This window comes from Eretmochelys imbricata, chromosome 7 (assembly GCF_965152235.1).
Source record: "Eretmochelys imbricata isolate rEreImb1 chromosome 7, rEreImb1.hap1, whole genome shotgun sequence".
Classification (NCBI taxonomy): Eukaryota; Metazoa; Chordata; order Testudines; family Cheloniidae; genus Eretmochelys; species Eretmochelys imbricata.
This window is the reverse complement of record NC_135578.1, coordinates 113,604,583-113,627,552: the sequence shown is the minus strand read 5'-3', so window position 1 is coordinate 113,627,552 and position 22,970 is coordinate 113,604,583. Positions and strand designations below refer to the sequence as shown.

At 38.8% G+C, this 22,970-nt stretch overlaps 1 protein-coding gene across 1 annotated transcript in view; it reads left to right on the top strand.

The window, feature by feature from the left end:
• Nucleotides 1-490: 490 nt before the first annotated feature.
• The window catches only part of TDRD1 (tudor domain containing 1), a 54,059-nt gene continuing 31,579 nt past the window's right edge, over nucleotides 491-22,970 (top strand). The window contains exons 1-12 of the mRNA XM_077821944.1: nucleotides 491-809; nucleotides 2,254-2,324; nucleotides 3,121-3,144; nucleotides 5,706-5,853; nucleotides 6,512-6,617; nucleotides 8,040-8,103; nucleotides 12,063-12,167; nucleotides 12,566-12,748; nucleotides 14,009-14,152; nucleotides 19,318-19,492; nucleotides 22,466-22,552; nucleotides 22,779-22,961. Coding sequence (XP_077678070.1) covers nucleotides 491-809; nucleotides 2,254-2,324; nucleotides 3,121-3,144; nucleotides 5,706-5,853; nucleotides 6,512-6,617; nucleotides 8,040-8,103; nucleotides 12,063-12,167; nucleotides 12,566-12,748; nucleotides 14,009-14,152; nucleotides 19,318-19,492; nucleotides 22,466-22,552; nucleotides 22,779-22,961 — 1,609 coding nt within the window. The remainder of the gene's footprint in view (nucleotides 810-2,253; nucleotides 2,325-3,120; nucleotides 3,145-5,705; nucleotides 5,854-6,511; nucleotides 6,618-8,039; nucleotides 8,104-12,062; nucleotides 12,168-12,565; nucleotides 12,749-14,008; nucleotides 14,153-19,317; nucleotides 19,493-22,465; nucleotides 22,553-22,778; nucleotides 22,962-22,970) is intronic.

Below are 22,970 nucleotides of genomic sequence, written 5' to 3'. Positions count from 1 at the left end.
CCTAATATTTCAACTTGTAATACTTCAGAACACTTGCTTTCAGTTGCTTATCTCTAGCCCTTTAAGAACAGGGGAGTATAACAGTTAAGTGTTACAGCTCCAATTTTTTCTCAGAATTATGCTGTTAGTATTAGCTTAACATAGACATGGGTTTACTAAAAATATGGACAGCTCAATGAGAGACAGATTTATTTCCATCTACCATCACTACTGCTTTAAGAGTTCTTTACTAACGAATGAATCCTCCATCTGGAATGATAAAAATGGTTGAAATTTTAAGGAAGAAACTTAATACACCTTTCTTTTAGGATAATCATTTATACTTTATTTTCTTCATTAGTTTAATAAGCATTGTTAAAACTTTCCTTAAAATTAAGCTATATTTAAGTATTTTAAAAGTCAGAGTTGAATGCTATATCCAGTTTAACACGTTTTAACTACTTTTTTCCCCCTCTAGGTTTTTGTAATTACAAAATAGTAACTTTGTAGGATGTCAGGGAAAGATTTGGGTGTGGATGTTTACAAGATGAACCGACGATATCATATAAAGAGCAAGGAAACCAAAGCCCCAAATGAATCCTTAAGAAGCCCTCGCACCTATCCCAACTTCTGGGTGAAAAGCCCTGATCTTGGAGGTAGAACTTCTGGATTAACCAACAAAAACTTCTTATTTTGTGAGCAAACTAAACAGTTCTTTACTAGTCGTGAGAATGGTTCAGGAGATGCTAGCTCTCATTGCAAGAGTGGAGTGGCGAACGACTTTAACAAGGAAGAGTTTGGATCAAAGATGAGCCAGGGAACACTAACAGGTGAGATAAAACACCTTTTTAAATAGGGTAAGTTTCTGTAGCTATGTGAAGACTTACCTTTTGTAGCACTATACAACATGCCCAGACATGTAGTTTGCAGAAGGGAGGGAAAAGGCTAATTTAATGAACTTCCTCACTAATCTGAAATTCCAGTTTGATAAAGGTAATCAATCTGAATACAGTTTGAGTACCTGGTAATGGGATAACATTCATTTGCCATATGCATGTGTATATGTAAAAATTATGCACAACAATTGTAAATGTATCTGACTAAGGAATAAAACTCATTAAAGGGAGAGTATCAAATTGTAATCCAGTGATTTAAAAAAAGTAAATAATTTCAGGGGCTGCTTATGTCTTGATACCTGGAGTTTTCCCTTGCTTGTGTAAGTCTTTCACACAGCAACAAGGATACAATACCCCTGGGAGAATTCTGCACCACTGTGCAATTCAGAATTTGCACAGAATGTTCTGTGCAGAATTTTATTTTTCCCCTGCAAAATTGGTGCTGCAGAGCTGCTGGGGGCTTCTGGACCTGGCAGAGCAGTGAGGATGCAGGCAGAATCATTTGGGTGCTGATAGTCTTTCAGTGCTCTTCCTTCAGCGCCTCTCTCCTCCCCGCTCCCCCTCCACCCCCCAGGACAAACAGCTTCTCCCACAATTGAAAGTCCTAGGAAAGAATTCTTGAGTGTCTCAACACAAAGAATCATGGGCTATGCCCCTCCTAGGCACACAGGTGCGTGCAGAAATAGTGTGAAACACTAATCCAGGTATGGCTTTGCTGTGGGGACACTCACATCCAGGCTAGGCGCCAATCACCAGGTTAACTGTGCAGTAAAGACATACCCTTGAATTACAGAGCACTTTGTGCATTTGAGAAAATTAGAAACAATTATTTTAGCTAATATTTCTGTTCCTGTAATATTGGGTGGTCTAATGATAGGCAATTCAGAATGTTTAGTTGGTTTCAGGGTAGCAGCCGTGTTAGTCTGTATCCACAAAAAGAAAAGGAGTACTTGTGGCACCTTAGAGACTAACAGATTTATTTGAGCTTACTTTAAATCTTGTGTTTGGGGTCATACTCGTTTAAAGTCATTTAAGTGGTGCAATTTGTGAGGGTGCATGATTTTAATTATCCAATGTCTTGTATCAAGTGATAGACTAATCTACTTTTTATTATGTGAGGATATTTTAGTTTCAGTGATGTATTTGGTAAGAATGATTTGTGTCAACAGTTAATGTTAGTCAGTTATAAAACAAAAAGCTGTGGCACTTGTGTTTTCGTATTCCTTGCTCTTAATTAGTAGAAATGGAAGATCTTCAGTTTTCTTAGCTTCAGATAATATTTTGTCTGTCTTATGCTTTTTGTAAACAATCTGTTAATACTACTCCTGTCTTGGTTTTATGAAATCAGACCATTTTATGAACACTTCTTTGTTTTTAGGAAACTCAGTGGAAAGCATAAGTGGTAGAAGTAATTTGCTGTTAACATCTTCAACTAAGGAGGAAAATGCTGTAAGTTGGGGTTTTGTGCCAAATTGTTAGCTTGTATAGTGCTAACAAATGATCAGCTATATTTTATGCCTTGCTAGAATATTTGCATTTGTGTTTATTTTTGCTCCATTTTTTCCTGTTGGCATCACATTTCAGTTTACAATTAACCATTTGTTTATTGTTTGCAGATGCAGTATTCTTGCTTACAAGTGACCTTATTTGTGTACTTTTTAAAATATAAAGTTAGACTGCACATTTAACTTATTTTTAAACATAAATGCCCAGTAGCTAAGCAAAATTTCCATTGTTATTTACAGGTAGTCTATAAGCTGCCGAGTAAATATCAGAAAAAATATTAAGTGTTTTAATGAGAAGTTACCTATGGCTCAAATTTAGAAATGGCATTGGAACAGTGATTTGCTAACAGTATCAGAGATACAGTGCACTGGTCAAAATTAAAGACATAAGTTGAGAGATGCACTTAATCTCCCTCCCCATCCATATTTACCTTATAATGTAGCTTCTCCAATATTCCTCTGAAAATCACTCACTTGACAAAGATGAACATTTAAAAGACGCATATTTTGTTAGAGGCCATCTGTTCTCCACTAGGCCAATAAATTGACTTCTTCACTGGCTAGTGGTCCAGAAAGATCCTGGATCAAATACACTCTTACAGACTCAAGGATTATAAGACTGATGTGAGTCCTAAAGTGATGTTCATACTCTCGAAGAGGTCACAAATGCTAATTTTTTGAGGTGCATGAAATGTAGGGAAACTGAATGACCCAGGTCCTCTATCCTGTTTTACCTATAGGTTGCTGGTCCAAACCTAATCCAGGTGAGCAAAAATTAACATTTGGCCTTTCAGACAGATGAATATATTGTATTCACATGAAATAAAATGTCGAAAGTTTTGGGGAAAAAAACCTGACAAATGTTAGAGAAGTTTGTGATTTACCTACTTTTAAATGTACATATCTGTTGTAAATTCTTTCTTTCTGGGCAGGTTATGTTACATTTCTCGCTTCTATTCAGCAATTTTTCAAAATCATGCTCTGTAGGTTTCATAATTCTTTTCTCTGGCTGTTGTCTTGCTCTGCTTTTTGTTGGTCTTTCTTCTTCTCCTGGTATATTTTTTTCTCTCTCCATAGTCACTGGCACAAACAGCATTCTCTAACTTATTGACAAATACCAGTTTGCTAATAGCATTTTCTCAATCAGATTTTTAAAATATCTTTATTCGATTTAGCTTAATTTGATTCTTTACTGATTTGAGTGTTCACACTAGGGTTTGCACTGATTTAAATTAAACTGCCAAGAACCTGATTTAGTTACACTGGTGAAAAAACTGTATGTAGGCCAGCCTTCAAGCTACTGTGAGGTAAGGTCTTTAATTTTAAATGTCTAAAATTTGTTTGAGCCCCCCACATATGAGACCTGAAATTGACATTTTTTATAACTAATGCTATGTACCTTTTTACCAAAGAGATACTGAATAGCATATGAAGGCTGTGTATACAATAGCACTTATCTTGATAAAACTTTTGTTGGTCGGGGTGTGGAAGAAACACATTCCTGACTGACATAAGTTTCACCAACAGAAGTACCAGTGTGGACAGCTCTATGCTCTCCCGCCGGCATAGCTACCGCTGCTTGTTGGGGATGGTTTAATTATGCTGATGGGAGAGAGCTCTCCCGTTGGCATAGAGCGGCTACACGGGAGAACTTACAGTGGCGCAGCTGCAGCTGTGCCGCTGTAAGGTCTGTAGTGTAGACATAGCCAAAATCGCCTACTCTTTACTCCGTTGCAATACTGATAGTAGCTGGCAAAGATAGAGTTTCAGAACTTCTTTGCTTTTGCATGACGCTTATTGTTACTTTACTTATATTTTGTTTTTATATTATATTATATTTATTATATTATATATATTTATATTATTTTTTGTTATATTATCAGAGTGGTAACCATGTTAGTCTGTATCCACAAAAACAACAAGGAGTCCAGTGGCACCTTAAAGACTAACAGATGTATTTGGGCATAAGTTTTCGTGGGTAAATATACACTTTTACCAATGAAAGCTTATGCCCAAATAAATTTGTTAGTCTTTAAGGTGCCACCGGACTCCTCGATGTTTTTGTTTGAATTGTTATCTAATTAGGTGTAAGAATCAAATGTAGGATAATTTGCTGATGCATTATTCATTAAATGGTCTAATTTCAGAATCGTAAATAAAACTAGTAGCTGAAAGCCATGCTGTTGCATAGGCATAATTTTTGGTTTTGGGCAGGGGGGAGCCAAAAATGGTTGAGAACTTAAAAATTGGACAGTAACAGACGGTGAATCCCAGTGATATTCTAAATAGAGCTTTCAAACATACTTGCAGCTGTTTCTATCACTGCAAACTGACTCAACAGGCATTCTTTGCTTCAGAGTGATGTTTGGAGTTGTTTTGTCTCTGGGGTGGGGTTGTGGTAGGAGTTTTGTGTCTTGTGTGCATGGAGAATGAAGAATGTTTGCTGCAGTTAGGGCCTGTGTGTGTTTGGGATTATTGTGTACATTGTTTGTGTAGACTTGTGCTGGGGATTGTTGATTTGTGCAAGTGGCAGTTAGGCCAAGTAATATACCATCTGTGTAGTCTCTCTCATACAACCAGTAGAATTGTTGCATGAAAATTAGCTGTAGAATAAGGGTGGTGATTAGTTATCTCTGATATCACAATAGTGTTGGACTCTTGGCATGGCATAGATACCCCCCTTGTTGTAAGTGTATATCTCATAGGGTCAAAATAGCTGAATATATACCTTATTATATAGGTAATCCAAAATATTGCTGCAATTGGGTTACAGCATAACAGATGTGTTGGCATAATTATTTAAGTTTAAATAAACAGATAAATTATTTCACTGTAAGAATAAAACTGTTTACATTTTAAGGGTTGGGATTTCTTACTGGATTAAAGCATTTAGGAGCTACACAAATTTGTACTATGAAAAGAATTATTCAGTCTCTCTGTAGATCCTGGCATTCTTCTCTTGTTAATCAAAAGGTACCCCTAAATGACTGTGATCCACAGTTTGTTAGTTAAGTGAAACCGCTCTATATTAGTTTTTAAAAATTAAGAATATGCTTTAAATGTCTCAAGTTTCATTGCTATTTTAAAGTGTGATCAGAACCTTAATTGAATAAAACTTGCTCAATACTATAAACTTGATTTGGTAGCTTTAGCTGCAGTTATTTGTAAAGAAAATAGCATGTGCTTTGGGATTTTGAGAACTTGTAACTTTTCTATACTGGGGTAAGCAGTTCTAGAATTGTAGGTATTCTGTATTGGAATATTACTGCTTTAGAGCTTGAGTTCCTGTTACAAAATATTATTTGAGATTTGTCTTCTCTTACAGAGCTCCAATTCTGACTTGCTTCACACAAAGCAGAAGAAGATACAGAATTCCCCTGAGAATATTTTATCTATAAGCTACAATTCAAAACTATTTAATTCGTTAATGCCGTCCCCTCGGATGACTACTTGCCATCATTGCGGTCTGTATGGTAAGCCTTAATTACTATCCCTTAGGCCTGCACACACAGTACTCAAGTTGGACGAGGCTTTCAAGTAAATATGTGCAAAAGGCTCTTATAAAAATGTAGATATTAAGCCCTCTCCCCCAGACTTTCACTTTGAAAGAAATTGATATTTTACATTGGCATAGTAATTCTGCGAAACATAAATAGCAAAGATTAAAAAGCATCAGACAAAACTATTAATCAGTCCAATCAATCAGTCAATCCATGCTTTGAGAAATCCATGGTGACACCACACAGATGAAAAAGCAAATACTTCAGTGAAAAATTAATGAAGTACAGACTTCAAAAACAAAAAGATAATGGTATCTTAAATTAATAATAAATATGTATTCTATACCTTGTCAGCTCTTTTTGAGAGAGATAAGATGGATGAGATATCTTTTGTTGGACCAACTTGCGTGGATGAAAGGGACGTTCTTTTGAGCCTTGAAAGCTTGTCCCTTTCACCAACACAAGTTGGTCCAATAAAAGATATTACCTCACCTACCTTGTCCCTCTCGTATCCTGGGTCCAACACAGATATAGTAATGCAAACAACTTTTTTTGTTCAGCCATGATTGTGCCTCTTCCCTTCTTTAGGTTAGGCACAGTACTGACTTTTTTTTTTTTTTTTAAATTTTAGGAGATCTGAGATGTTCTCAGTGTAAACAGACATATTATTGTTCTACAGACTGCCAGAAGAAAGATTGGTCTGCACATGGTATTGTATGCAAGCCAATTAAACAAAAGTAAGTTTAGGATGTTAAAGCAAAATCTTGTAACTCAGAGAATCTTAAAAATAGGCAAATGACTATTACTTTTGATTTAATTCTAATTTTTTTACTATAATTCGAATACCTTTAAATGATCTATGTTGCTTGGTCTTATACTGAAAGATATTCCACTACATTGTAAATCTGACCATCATAAGAAAACGAGGCAGGAGAGGGCTGGAAATTAATAAAAAAAAAAAAAAAGGTTCAGAAAGGTGTCTGAAAATGACCACATAGAGCTTTATACTGTGTCTGAATGGCTAAATATAAAATTTGCTGAGTTTACAAGTGAAAACGTCTCTTGTTAAGTTACAGCACTGCAAACGAATTTGGGGTGGGAAAAGTCAAGCTGAATTTTTTTTTCTGCCTCCTTACCTGACTAGTAATGTAGATTTTTTGCAGCCAGAGCCTAGATGTCACTGTGGTACTACCTCTATTTGCAGCTGCTGCATAGTGGTAAAAGAAATTCAAATCTATTACATGCTTATGTTATGCTTCTCTTCCATGTGTACAATAACTGTGCTTATATGGAATGAAATCCTGCCCTATTGAAGTCAATGGGCGTTTTGCCATTTGACTTCAGTAGGGACAGAATTTCATCCAAGAATGATGTTTGCTCTCCAGTGAGAGAGGAGATGGTCCATGGATACGAACATTTGCCCTTTACCTTGGGATTCAGTCAAGGTAAAGAACAAACATTTGTACCCTGGAACAGACCTTTGGGGAGCACCCACACAAACCTTTACAAACATGTTAATTGCCAATTAACTTGAGGTCAAGTCTAAACTCTCATTTAGTGTTTGAGTTTTTTGTCACAACCATAACTAAAGACTTAAAGAAGAAAGAGAGCTGAGATTCTGGGGAAGAAAAGTTTCATAGAGGAGTTGGTACACCATACTGCTGTTTTTCAGCGTAGTCTGAGAACTTGTTGGCCCAGACTGTTTGTTTTAAGTTTATATCCTTTCTGTAATAATTAGCCATGAAGTTGCATTAATTTTCATGTCAAGTAAGTAAAATTAAAATAAAATCTTCATGATCAGAATTTTTTAAAAAATGTATCACTATAAAAAGTGAGACACACCTCAGCATGCATATATATTAAATGTACAATTAATAACCTCCGACATCTGACTTCAGATGCAAGAACTGTTCTTGCTAGTTACCAGCTGTGAAGTATGGTTTAAAAAAAATAAAATAAGCTGGCCTTTACCTTACTTTATTATGCAGTCTTCATTGTGGATCTAGGATGCAGGTTGACACTCATACGTTTACAACACTTTAGTCATTTTGCTTTGGGTCTATAAGTACCTGTTACTAAAATGGCTTGATTCTTTATTTGCTGGTTCTTGAATACTGTTGTGACTTTCTTTAATAGTTTAATCAACTGCTTTATTTCAGTTTAAAGAAAAGTGAAGATAATGCCAAGTTGCCTGGTGAAATTAAGAATAAAATTGATTTTAAGGTACAGAATGTTAACTTTTATTTTAATTGGCTCTGGTTTTTGGAGAAGCTCACTGCAGGTTGGATGAATTTAAGTTTAATGTGTTATGGTAAACATCGTAATGTTTTAAACATCATAATGCTCAACTCACTATAGTGAAGAGAATAGGAAGTTAAGAAATTTTGATCGCTTCAAAATACACTAAAATAAAAGGAGTACTTGTGGCACCTTAGAGACTAACCAATTTATTTGAGCATGAGCTTTCGTGAGCTACAGCTCACTTCATCGGATGCATACCATGGAAACTGCAGCAGACTTTATATATACACAGAGAATATGAAACAATACCTCCTCCCACCCCACTGTCCTGCTGGTAATAGCTTATCTAAAGTAATCATCAGGTTAGGCCATTTCCAGCACAAATCCAGGTTTTCTCACCCTCCACCCCCCCACACAAATTCACTCTCCTGCTGGTGATAGCCCATCCAAAGTGACAACTCTTTACACAATGTGCATGATAATGAAGTTAGGCCATTTCCTGCACAAATCCAGGTTCTCTCACTCCCTCACCCCCCTCCAAAAACCCACCCCCATACACACACAAACTCACTCTCCTGCTGGTAATAGCTCATCCAAACTGACCACTCTCCAAGTTTAAATCCAAGTTAAACCAGAACATCTGGGGGGGGGGGTAGGAAAAAACAAGAGGAAATAGGCTACCTTGCATAATGACTTAGCCACTCCCAGTCTCTATTTAAGCCTAAATTAATAGTATCCAATTTGCAAATGAATTCCAATTCAGCAGTTTCTCGCTGGAGTCTGGATTTGAAGTTTTTTTGTTTTAAGATAGCGACCTTCATGTCTGTGATTGCGTGACCAGAGAGATTGAAGTGTTCTCCGACTGGTTTATGAATGTTATAATTCTTGACATCTGATTTGTGTCCATTTATTCTTTTACGTAGAGACTGTCCAGTTTGACCAACGTACATGGCAGAGGGGCATTGCTGGCACATGATGGCATATATCACATTGGTGGATGTGCAGGTGAACGAGCCTCTGATAGTGTGGCTGATGTTATTAGGCCCTGTGATGGTGTCCCCTGAATAGATATGTGGGCACAATTGGCAACGGGCTTTGTTGCAAGGATAAGTTCCTGGGTTAGTGGTTCTGTTGTGTGGTATGTGGTTGTTGGTGAGTATTTGCTTCAGGTTGCGGGGCTGTCTGTAGGCAAGGACTGGCCTGTCTCCCAAGATTTGTGAGAGTGTTGGGTCATCCTTTAGGATAGGTTGTAGATCCTTAATAATGGAGGGGTTTTAGTTGGGGGCTGAAGGTGACGGCTAGTGGCGTTCTGTTATTTTCTTTGTTAGGCCTGTCCTGTAGTAGGTAACTTCTGGGAACTCTTCTGGCTCTATCAATCTGTTTCTTTACTTCTGCAGGTGGGTATTGTAATTGTAAGAAAGCTTGACAGAGATCTTGTAGGTGTTTGTCTCTGTCTGAGGGGTTGGAGCAAATGCGGTTGTATCGCAGAGCTTGGCTGTAGACGATGGATCATGTGGTGTGGTCAGGGTGAAAGCTGGAGGCATGCAGGTAGGAATAGCGGTCAGTAGGTTTCTGGTATAGGGTGGTGTTTATGTGACCATTGTTTATTAGCACTGTAGTGTCCAGGAAGTGGATCTCTTGTGTGGACTGGACCAGGCTGAGGTTGGTGGTGGGATGGAAATTGTTGAAATCATGGTGGAATTCCTCAAGGGCTTCTTTTCCATGGGTCCAGATGATGATGAATTCATCAATATAGCGCAAGTAGAGTAGGGGCTTTAGGGGACGAGAGCTGAGGAAGCGTTGTTCTAAATCAGCCATAAAAATGTTGGCATACTGTGGGGCCATGCGGGTACCCATAGCAGTGCCGCTGATCTGAAGGTATACATTGTCCCCAAATGTGAAATAGTTATGGGTAAGGACAAAGTCACAAAGTTCAGCCACCATGAAAGCTCATGCTCAAATAAATTGGTTAGTCTCTAAGGTGCCACAAGTACTCCTTTTCTTTTTGCGAATACAGACTAACACGGCTGTTACTCTGAAACCTGTCAAAATACACTGTTGCTTCAAATCAAACAAGCTAGTCTAAGCAACTTTCCAAAATGGTTGTTTAAAACTGAAGTTTTTGAGAAAAGTAGAGTTCAGTTATTGCTGGATCTTTCTTACCTGTGTCAGGAGAGAGTATGGTAGATGGCAGCGGTAGTGGAGGTTCTGATTTGAAGGGGAGACAGAAATATAAAATGTCTAAATCAGAAACATTACTTACATGCTTACATTTCCTAACACATTGTATATTGTTACCTTTTTCAGCCCACGCGGTTAGCAGTTATTCAGGAACGTGTGGGTTGTTTCTGCTAGGAAGAGAAATTGATGAGCTGGGTATTTCTTTGATGCAATACTGTTGATTTAGAATGTGCACATTGTCATGTTTCTCAGAATAAAAACATAGGAGGCAATTTTCTTTGCTTGTAGTTTCAGGATTCTTTCCAGCTAGCAGACTCGTCAAAAAGCCCTTTCTTAGCGTTCTCTTCTGCTGCTTCTGCCCACAGACCTATGTTACTCCAGCAGACAATACCCAGGCCTTTCTGTTTGTATTCCATCTCCACTGAAACCTTTCCACCCACATATTTCAGATTTCAACTGGCCTTACATATTGTCTGTGTTTTGGGCAGTTGCTCCTATTATTTCAGCTATCTTACTCCAAAAAAGTAGCTTAACTGCTTCTTACATTTATCCTTAATGAAGGGCACTATCATGGCCATCAGCTTCAACAAGGTTTCACCCAACTTCCATCATAATTTTTTCCTTTTTGGAAGGTAAATGGAGGGAAACTTGTTTGCACAAACTATTGGGTATAAATATATCTGAGCTTCCCGGTAAGATTAGCTTTCCATTAATTTTTCTACTTTAAATCCTTATTCAAGGTTATAGGTCTGATTTCTTTCTTTACCTTGATGGTAGTTTATATATAGCCATATAAAATAGTCCAGACCTCCAGTGCTTATATCGCAGTATAACTCTGATTCGAAACAGCAAATGCTAATTGACAATAAAGGTCAATTAAATAAAGGTGCCTTGCAAAAGAGGATATATTGATAATGAATTAAATACATCCTTATTTCGTGGTTTTTAATAAATGTATAAAGAACACAGTTCCATTTGTGTTTAGCTTCAGCTCAGTTTTAAATCTCAGGTTGTGCAAGACGACATGCACTACGAACTAATACAGTGAAGGAAATTTAATACATTTTATTCTTGCATTGAAAAATGCATCTTACATTATAGGATGTCACAGAAAAGCTTTAGTAGATGTGGATCCCAGTATAGAGATAGGCTGATAAGCCATTATTGGGATCCCTTTGTTCGTGTACAGACGAGAGAGTATTTTATGATATAATAGTAAGGTACAAATTTAAATATGGTGCCATTTTGTTATGGTCTGAGCAAATTAGATATATATTGAAATCAGTGGGAGTTAAGTGTGTTTAATTTAATTTAGATTTAGTGCATTTAATTTCATTTAGATTTGCAGGTCATGTTAAACTCTTTAGCAGAGCAGTCCTACATTTTTTTTTTAAATTGGTAAGTTATCCAATACCAAAGGCAACTGCTGCTCTTTTAGACTTCAAAACTGTATGCTTGTACCTTGTGCTTTCAAACACCTCTGTATAGAACAATGCTCACTTTTGTCAGAAGAGTTGCTATTCTGAGCAAATGGTGAGGAGTTGAAGGAAGGTAGTGTCTTTGTGCTCCATTTCGGGTTTAGGCATAAAATTTTCAAAAGCACCTAAGTTGACTTTCTCTGAGACTTAAATTCTTCAGTACCTAAGTCACTTTTGGTTACTTTTGAAAATTTAATTAAACGTAAATGCTTTAAAGGGCTACCCTGAAGCAGGTAATATTCAATTCCAATTTAGAAGTCACCTATATTTGTTTCTAAATAGGGCAGTTTATCTCCTGTTGATGCACACAAGATAGAAGATGACATCAAGAAAATAATGCTTTCTGATCTGCAAAACCTAGGGCTCAAAAAAGCTATGGAAATACAGGTACTTTCTCCTTGCCACCCACTGCATGATTAAATTTATTTTTGGAAAATATTGATACATTTCACTGTCAGAATCTTCTGTGTTCATATCTATTTTTTGGACAGGTCAGTTCACCTCTGTGTGTCTGTTTCCTCACATGTAAAATGTGGATAGCAATCCTGGCCCATCCTTTTAAGAGTTGTTCCATCTACAGATGGAAGTGCTATAAAAGGGATGGGGATGGTAGTACAGAATTGGACATTCCTAGCATCAGTAGTGTACATCTACCAGTTCTAACTGATACAGAATATTTATAGTATATAGACACTCTTCATGTTTCCATTAAATAGTAAACATGGTAAGTTATTGATGACAAGTATTAATGTTAGATACTTCAGTAGTATGGCTTTTCTTTTTAGGGTACAGTCACAGACTTCAGGAACCCAAGTGAATTTTATATACAGGTCTATTCTCCAGAAGTTTTAGAACATATCAGCAAACTTACTGTGAAACTAAAAGATTGTTATGCAAATATTGTTAACCAAGAGGAATATATTCCTATCAAAGGGGAAGTTTGTGTTGCAAAATATTCTCTGGATCAGGTAACTTTTTTTTTTATTTGAGGCCTGATAAACGTTTTTAAAAGAATGTGGGACTGTAAATATCTAAACGTCCTAAATACCTTTTTAAATTGTGTGTGTTTATTTAGTTTTATATATTCTGTTTTGTGTTGCATGTAACTCCCATTGTTATCAGCATTTGCATTGAGTGATGAATCTGTTGTAGCATTTGGAAACCAGGTGTAGTTTATACTCTTGCACATTCTGAAATCCAAAAACTTTGTAGAAATTCTTGTCTTTTGAGATAATTTACCTTGTCCTAGAGCAGCTCATTTTCATGTAATATTTTCTTTAAGTTCTTTATTAAGTTAATTTTCTTTTTAAACAGACCCTAAGCAAGTCAAAATACTTACCATGATGGGCTATCTTGCTATTGGTACAACGGGACAACCTGCAAATAAGAGTTATACCTCAATTTTTTTAACCTTAGTGCAGGTCATTTGACCCTCCCCATTTACTTCTGATTCTTACCTGGTGTGTGGCCTGACTTTCCTGACAGCAGTTTTGTTGTTAGCCCTGGTCTACGCTTGTGGGGGGTTGACCTAAGATATGCAACTTCAGCTACGCGAATAGCGTAGCTGAAGTGGGCGTATCTTAGGTCGACTTATCTGGCCGTGAGGATGGTGGCGAGTCGAGCACTGCCACTCCCCCGTCGACTCCTCTTCAGACTCTCGCAAGCTGGAGTTCCGGAGTAGATGGGGAGCGCGTTCGGGGATCGATTTATCGCGTCTAGATGAGACACGATAAATCGGTCCCCAATAGATTGATTACTACCCGCCGATCCGGTGGGTAGTGAAGACCTGCCCTTAGTAAAACAACTTATTTCCCCCCTTGTCATCTTCTATACTTTCTTCTTTCCCCCTCCTCCTTTCCTTCAATGCTACCAGACTCTTAAGCTGTTAGAAGCATTGTAATGATATGTGGTGTCTGTCCTGGGGGGCGGAGGGAGGAGATGGAAATTTCTTTGGAGCAGACTTGCTGTGAATCCTGAATGTTTTGTGCTTTGAAATGAACCATGTCTTGGTGACAGTACTAATTCTTTTTCAGATGACTTTTGCCCAAAACTATTGCTGTACAATGAGTCTTTGGTTCAGTTGAGTTGCTTCAGAACTGATCAATATTTTTTACTTTGTTGCCAACTTGATGGAGTAAAAGTAATTCCTGAAATTATTCCTTTTGTGGAGAATATAATGAGTGTGTAGTTGTGTTTTTACATCCGGAATATCATTTGTTCACGTGTAGACCTGGAACAGAGTACTGGTAAAAAAGGTGGATGTCTTGCAGAAGAAAGCACAAGTGTTATATATCGATTATGGCAATGGAGAAAATGCTCCACTAGATTGGATTAAACCACTCCACAAAGACATCGAACTGTTTCCTCCCTGTGTGAGTATTTCTTTTTAACTTCTAATAGCTAGTTGGGTAAGCAAATGTTGTATTTAAATGAACAGTTGTCAGTTAAATCAGTGTTTCTAGTGGCATGCTATAATTGCAGTTACCACAACATTTTGTTAAAAGATAATATTGCAAGCGTAGTTTGGTATCATTCCGTTTATAATGATTAGGGGTATGATGTTGTCATGGTAAAATTACACATAATTCATGGCATAGTCACAGTAAAAAATAGATGATTTTCACCATATGGTCATGGCAACCTTGTACACCCAGCTGCCATGCATTAGCAGTTAGCTTGTTTTGATATAGTCCTCTCTAAAACAGGACTAGATCAGATTGAACCAACTAACTGTTAATCAGTGCTTGAATTATGGTGGGAGGGGGGGTCTGCCCTGTCCTCTCTTCCACTCAGTGTAGCTGGGTTCCCTGTAGCGGCAGCTCCCATTTTCTACCTTCTTTCCTTCTTGTAGGTCCCCTGGACCTTGATTTCTCCCCCCTTTCCTCATCTCCCTCCCTAGCTGGTTGCTGGGACCTGCTACCTGGGCGTGGTGCTTCACTTGGCAGGTCCCAGGCCCCAAGGCCCTAATCTGGAGAGAGGCCTCTTCGTCCTAGCAGGAAGAGGGCAGCGCTGTCCTGTGCCCTGGCCAGTTTCTCTGCAGAGATCAACTCAAGCCCTCTGCATCTCATCCTGATCACTCTTCCTCCAGTGACAAGCTGGAGGGGGGATGGGGACTGGGATCAGAGGGGGGTCAGGGATCGAGGAGACTGGGGGTGTGTGTGTTGCGATTGAGTGATTTGGGGGGAGATTACTGGGGGCGGTGGCATTCAAAGAGGACTAGATCAAAGTGAACTAATGAGATGTTAATGCATGGCAGCAGGATAAATGGCATAATTCATGGTTCTGTGACAGTGGTGAGCTTTCATGATGGAGTTGATGTAAATGGCAGAATTCCTGAGTTCCATGACAGGGGTGACCACCATGACAGAATCGTATCTCTACTAATGATTCAGTTACTGTTAGTAATTCAGAGTTATGGTTTTGTGAAGTGTTGAAAGTGTGGCAATTGAAAATTTGTCAAAAGTTATTAGAGAATTTTGGCCTCTGCATATTTCCACTCATGGAAGACATGCCACCCAGTGCAGGCTAGACACTAGAACCTTCTCCAAGTGGTGCTTGTTGAAGCTCAGATAACACCAGCTAATTTTCCATCATCTAACATACTGTCACCCACACATCTCACCTAATGCTGAAGCACTAGTGAAATATTTTTTCTTTGAACCTTTACAGGTTGCGAATTATTTCAGACTGTAGTATTTGGACAAATATTAATTTGCTACCTGGAATGAGTCCACCAAATCCATTTTCACTTGAGAATTTATACTGAGATCTCAAACTGGTGCTCTATCCCTATACACCTAACATATACACCATGAGAAATAGGTGGCTATTTAAGCTGTATTTTGGATCTTCTCCTCTCCCATGTCCATGACATTTGGGCTGGTTCTCTTCCTGAAAATTGAGGCAGTTCTGACTTGCCCATGAAGCTCTGGGTTTTAGCTATGTCTCTTCTACCCTTGTGCCAGATTTTTTCTGTGTGTTGTTCACTGCTAGCATCCCAGCCTTTGGAGCTAATTTAAGGAAAGCTGTGACAAGACACAGAGACTGACTTCCACAGTGTCATGGAACCAGGAGACATCAGTCAGTCTTTGCCCAAAGCTCCTGGGTCGTCTTCACAGAGATTGTTTCATGGACAAGACAGTCTCCTTTACTACGCAGCTCTGTATCCTTAGAGCAGGTCTACTCTGTGCACTGAATGAAGTAGGAATCCTGTGGGGCAAAATGGTATGTGATCATAAATAAGGACGGTTATAATACATATGTAAAATAAGACTAAATTAGAATAGCAAAAGCCATCTTAATTCTGGTGTTTCCGTTCTTTTGGGCTCTTGACTTTACAACCTTAACGTTCTTTTAAAATGGCTTTGTGTGTGTAATTTCCTAGATTTTTAAAAAGCAAACTGGAAAAACAAATTCCATCTCTTTGCATCATATTGATACCCATGTGGTTCATCAGCACTGTTGAGCATACCCAATGTGGATGAAATCGTGGAGATTGTAACTGCAAAAATCTGAAGTTTCTTCAGGATAGGTATAAAGAGCTGTGACTTTTTCCCCCAGAGACTTAAAACTTGGCCACATTTGGGCAGTTTTTCACAGGGATGGCAAAATATGCACCCCTAAATACAAAGTCCACTCCTTAAAATATGCACCCCTAAATACAAATCCATCCTTCCTTTTTTCCCCTCAAAACTTCAAGTATAGGGTCCTTGAGAAGCTCTCTTTTATTTAAATTGGGGGAAGCACCCTTTCCAGATGTGCAAGGGGAGTACTGTTTTGCCCATAGCTTCCTACCAAGATGCTCATGAACATGCTTCTGTGTTTGGATGGGGAACTCACCTGGGACATCTTCAGACCCAAGATGTCTGGATTTCCGGTGAGACTCACAATCATATAAATATACTTGCTGATAACCTATGCTGTCATACAGTTGTCATTCATAAAGCCATGTTATTTTTTAAAAAGGCCAAAAATGACTCTGAACTTAACGTAGATGGTAACAGTGAATCCCAGTAATGATTGCACCTTAAGATATTCTAAACAAAAAGCTTTCGACTATGCTGTAGCTGTTAATCGCTTCATGCTGACTCAAGACATTCTAGGCTTTAGAGTTTTAATGCTGGAATCTTAAGATCAGAAATCAGAGCTATGGGTCTAGCATTCACAGATATCCCTTCCCACTCTGTGGGGTTTGACAGTCCACGTCACAGCTCTCAATACAATAGCAATGTAGTAATGTTTTGTAAGACAGGGAGGATCATTCCCTCTTTGCCAGGAAACTGTTTTTGGAACTGGTGCATTTGCCACAAATCATTCCAGTAGCTCTGCTTCTGCCAGAATTATAAAATGTCCTAGGACCATCTCCACAGACAGTTCACAAGGAAACCACAAATGGACTGTCATGGACTCTGTCATCCAGAACATCTTTCTGTAAGTAGGGTCACCTGACTGTCTATCTGTTCGCCTCAAAGGTTAATGTCAGCTGTTTTGCTCAAAGGGCAGGGTCTGAACCAGGTTCTCTGACAAATACTTTCCTCAACTTGTGGACTCCAGGAATGATCTAGGCTTATCCACTGATACCATTAATACCAAGGGTTTTCAGAAACCACATTGTAGGATTCAGCAGTGATGATCATATTAAAACCAGCCCAGACAGTTCTGGTACTGGAACCTCATGAACTTGTCCACTCAGCCACAGATATCCTCATCTCTTTTAACTATCATAATCTCCCAGAATGAAGGATACTTTCTACATCTGGACCCCAGCTTTGTTGCACTTGACAGGGCAGATGCTGGCTTGCTAATCATCATGGAGAGAAGCTGCTCTATGGAGGTCAGAGCACACTAGTTCAGAAAAGACTCTACTAGACTAATATAAGCAGCCAAGTGGAAATGATGGCCTGTTTGGGCGGAGCAATGCCATCTATGTCCTCTAAAGACTCCTATTCTTTTCATTGTGGATGATGCACTCTCACTCACTAACTCAGGGCTATCAGTCAGCTCCACAGGAGTACACTGAGCAATATCAGCTCAACATCCCCTCCCTCTGGGGTCACACCATATTCTCCTTCCCCACAGTCGCTAAGTTCCTTAAGGCTCTTATTTCCCCCCAGTCCCAGAGCCCTCTCCTTTTCCCTTTTGCATCCCTGTCATCATGCTCATTCTTGCTCACCCTGCATCCATCTCCGAAGAGGGCCTTATATGTCTACATAGCAGCTAGGAGGTGTAAAAACCCAGTATGAATGTGGCAACCTGGGTGGTGACATAGGCTAGCTGCCCGCATACACTCTTGCCCGACCCCATGGATATGTACTCTGGCAGCTAGCCCAAGCCAGCCAACACAGCCACACTGCTATTGTTAGCATGCTAACTTGAGCAGAGCTTGCATGTGAATGTCTACCTGTGCTAGGATTTGCACCTCCTAGCTGCTGTGAAGACATAACTGAAGTGGCTATAACATCAATTTGAAAGTTTGAAATGCAGGCTCTCATGTCTTTTCAGTCTTAGTGTGTTCTGTTAGGACAAAGTGCCGTAAGGCCTCATGCTAATTTTGTTTTTTCCTAAGTGGTAGCCTTCCATTTAAATCAGGTGATTTATCTGCCTGTTTTCTTAAGTCCCACTACAAAGAGAAACTAGAAAGTACACATTTGGTGTTTGTAGGGCTCTTTCATTTTACCTTGACAGGATCAAACTTTTCAGACTCCCTGAGACTATTTGTGGCATTCACAGATAGGATGAAAGTTCAGGCAAGATCTACCCAAAAGCTAAGTGTGGGGTATCTAATTGTATTAGGGTATGCTATGAGTTAACAAGATCAGATCCACCCATGCAGGTAAGAGCCTACTGTACCAGAACTCAGGCAGCTTCTGCGGCTTCCCTAAGATGCATTCCTATCTGAAACCCTCAGAGTGGCTACTCTGGGATCAGTCCACACATTTACATGTTTTCACATTACACAGCATAGTTGGGGTATCAAGATCTGAAACCCCCTTTATCAGAGCTGTCCTGGAGCCTTTATTTAAGTAGACTTTCTGAGCACTTACTTCCTTTATACTAGGTCACTGCTTGTTAGTCACCAAAAGTGGAATACATATTGACAGTCATTTAGAGAGAACAGTTACATGCTCTAGAGTAACTGGCTCTTTGAGATGATGTCCGTATATCTATTCCACTCCCCGCCCTCCCTCCCTCCCTCCTGTGGAGTTCTATAGCAGTTGGCTTCTGTGTCTGTGAAAGAACTGAAGGATGTGGGGGAGGGGAGGCACAAGGGCAGTCTTGCACATGTACCCCATGTGCACACCAGTAACAGTGGAGGCAGGGGAAGAATAGGAACAAGAATTCAATATATTGTCCCTTAGTTCCCCTGTAACCGTAGGACCTTATGTAAATAGCTTGAATTGTTAATATGGACTTGATTGACTTGAGTGCAAAAACAAAAATAAGAACCAGTGACTATATTTCTTGCAAACCAAAGATTTTGCAGGCTCTAATTTTATTTTCTTAAAAAAATGTATTCTTTTTTGGTTTTCTCTTTCAGGCCATTAAGTGTTGTGTTGCTAATGTTGTTCCAAAACAAGGAGGATGGAACAAAGATTGTGCTAACATTATTACCCCTCTGCTCGTGGGACAGTACTGTTCGGTGACTGTTGTTGACCTATTACAGGAGGAGATGATGACTTGTTTCGCTGTAGATGTTGTCCTGCCAGGTTCTGGTAAGATGGGTTTGATTGTTCAGGGACATGTCTTAAAATTGTCAATTGTGATTCTCATTTCTGTTCCCTTAAAGCGTTTTACAGAAATAAGATCGCACACTTTTTACCTAAAATGTTTAGTTTTCTAGTCTTAGAAATTTGAATAGCTGCAATAGAGAGAGATCTTGTTTTGAAAAGTTGTGTGTCTTGATTGGCTTAATCTCATGCTTTGTTGACTACCTTTATAAACTTAAATTCTTCAGTAGTGAACCTTTAATAAGATCATTTAGAAAGTCTGGATAATAATTTTCTTCCCATATGGTGCTAGTCTTTATAGAGCTTTTGTCTACTGGCATGTAGTGACTTGGGGTTATTTCCTTACATTCTTTCTTACTGTAATTTTTTTTCACACTGTTTACTTTGAGGTAGTTGCCTTTTCCAGGCACAACTGTATCTCTGCCCTGTAGTGATGTTATACGGTAATAATATGGCTGTGACTAATGCATCTTAGTTTTTGTGGTCCTAGTGTACATTAAATGGATTCTCAAAGACCTATCAGATTTTATCTTTCCCCTCAAGTCATCACTATAGGGCAGACTTAAGGTTGTTTGGGACCCTAAACTGTGCATTTCTTACCTTAACATATTTGGATTTCTTTTAATTATTAATTTAATTTTGAATTTCCTGAGTTTGTAATGCATGGTTTTGAAAACTTTTTATCCTTAAATTACTGGCACATACTCTCAACCTTAAACCCAGCTTCTAAGAGGTTTTTTTTTTTTTTTCCTCCTGGGAATTTCTTTAGTTTTTAAAAAATGTAGTTAAAATTACATACTAAACTAACTAACATAAAAACTAAACAAGAATTCCCCCCAAAATGCTAGTGTGTGTGATATTTCTAATTATTTGAAGACATAATACCAATCTTAAATATTTACATGTTAAGGACAGAGTCCTCAGTGGAGAAGGGTAGCATGAAGCAGCCAGAGTGCATTGGCCAGTTAAGCAGCTGTAAACCCAGCCTTGCATTGCTATAACAGCTGAGAGATACTAGTGGATCTGGACCTAAATTTGCAATTAATTTATTGGTTTTGAGGGCTCTTTGTGAAACCAGTGCTATGTGAAGAGGGGAGGTAGGGAAAGCTGAGTTCTATTGTACCTGCTCTTTTGGGTTTCCCATTGTGCAGCTTTGGTGTGCCATGAAGTTAAGGCAGTGGTACCATCTAGTCTTTTAGTCACTGATGTCCATACTATGTCTGCAGGCACAGAACCTTTAAAAAATAGTGATATTTGAGCCAGCTAACTTACCAATGAGAACTCTTGACACACATAGCTAGTTTTCTTCATACTATTGAGTAATGATATCAAATAGAAGGAACAGAAATGGACACTGTGTAGAGTCAAGCCACGAGTGTTTATTACGCACACCGCTGGCGGAGAGTCACTTTGTTTATTAGGCTCAGTGAGACACTGCTAAACAATTGATTACAATAGATTATATAGAATGCCGATGGGCGGAGGGAAGCGACGGGGTAGGAGTTCCCGAGCCCCTGGATAGGTTCTGGCAGCAAGACAAAATTAGCACAATAAGCTAATAGTCTAAAAGATTACTTAATGGCTTCACCCATAGCTCAGGTTAACATAGTTGTTAATACACAGGTGTTATTCGCCAAAATTTTACTTTTAAAATGTGTAAGTTGAATCCTGATTTCAGGTCCTTAGGGGTGACGGTGGCTCTTTCCAGACAGGTGTGGCCCACAGGTATATCTCTGGAGGATTTAAAACAAAAGGATCGTGAAGAGTACACAGCAATAACAATTGTTTGGTTTTACCTTTGCATTTTTGTGAACTATGATTGGCATTTGTGAGGGAGGGATTCATCTGTGAAAGGGAGGATGTCATATCTCATGCTGACATGTTAGGCCTCTCCCTGAACTCTGGTTGGCATTTGGGGAGTGTGTGTTATCTCCTTCCTGCACTGGGGAGTAGACTTTGAGGCTCCTCTCAGTGCGTTGTGTGCCAGTAACGCATGATAAAGACACCCAATTACTGCTCTCCACCTGGAGTTATGCTGTTTCAGCTCATAATATCTATAGTGAACAAACAAGGGTTGTTTCCTGCTTTTTCCAGTTTCCTTAGCCATGTATTGTCCATTGTTAGCCAGGCCTCATGCCTTAGACCAGGCCATGGAGTTTGGGCCTATGAGAGAGATTGTTAACAGAGACTGTAGTCAAGATCTTACATACATATTATTGGGATTTTGGCCCTTCATTAGCTATAAAGGAAGAATGCTGATTGAGTTACAGTGGCCCCACTTAAGTTATCTGAGCCTGGCAGTAGCCCGTATAATCATAAGATACGATCATTACTAACTTAGCTTAATTATAACCCAACTTCTTCAAATATAGGTTGTGCATGAGATAAAATTAATTTTTGAGAGTTTGAAGTATTTGTGGTGTTCTGCTCATTTGGGACAAAGAGAAGAGACTGTCACAGACACTGAAGATCTTAAAGGACCCAGTTTTTAATTAACTCATAAACTAATGGATGTACTTGTAAATTCTCAGGCCTCATCCTGTACTCAAAGTGCTGTAAGTTTGGGGAAGATCTGGAGCAGTTGAATCCTGCTTGGTGTGACACATGCAACTCAGCCTTAACTATAGAGTCATGGCATGATAAATTCAGTAGCAATTGTTATAGATATTTTGGTGAAGTGAAATTAGCAAGGTGGTAATAATTGAGAAATGGGTGTTTTTAGGAAGCTTCTTAGTAGTCAAACTACTCGGAGACTTGTTTGTATATCTATATAAAAATGTTATTTAACATCCATGGCATGCTAGACGCTTGACCAACAAGTAAAATAGACACAGTCTAGGTCAGATTTTCCAGGGTTCGTAGTTTAGAGAGTGCGTTCAGAAAACATGATTTTAAAAAACTAGTCTGAGACTGCCTTTGTATGTAAATTAGTTTAATTTACATAAATATGTATTATAGGGAAACACCTAGATAAAATACTTCTCGAAACGGGGCATGAATTGAGTCCAAAGAGGAAAGAAACTAAGAAAATGAACCCAGATACAGGTGAGTAGACCAATCAGGCTTTTGACAGATTAATCTGAAATTTGGGAACGGTATCTTCTCCTATTTTGGATGGTGTGGAGTTAATGGTGAAGTTAGGTTGCCCTCTGTTTCAAACTTAAGACGCTGGACAGTGGAACTAGCTTCAATTCACTGACTGATGTGGCGTGTGTTATTAGAATATTAACTCAGTAAAATAGCTTCTCCTATCATGTTTGTATTTCCTCAGGTACTGTGTTACAAAAGGATTCTGAGGGAGAAAGAGAAAAAACAGCTGAAGATGAAGAACTGGTTCACAATAGTGATTTAGCCATAAAGGTTTTTTCCGTATCCGTGGGAGATACATTTTCTGGTGTAGTTGCCCATATTCAAACGCCAGAAGACTTTTTCTGTCAGCAGATTCATAATGGCCGTAAGTGAA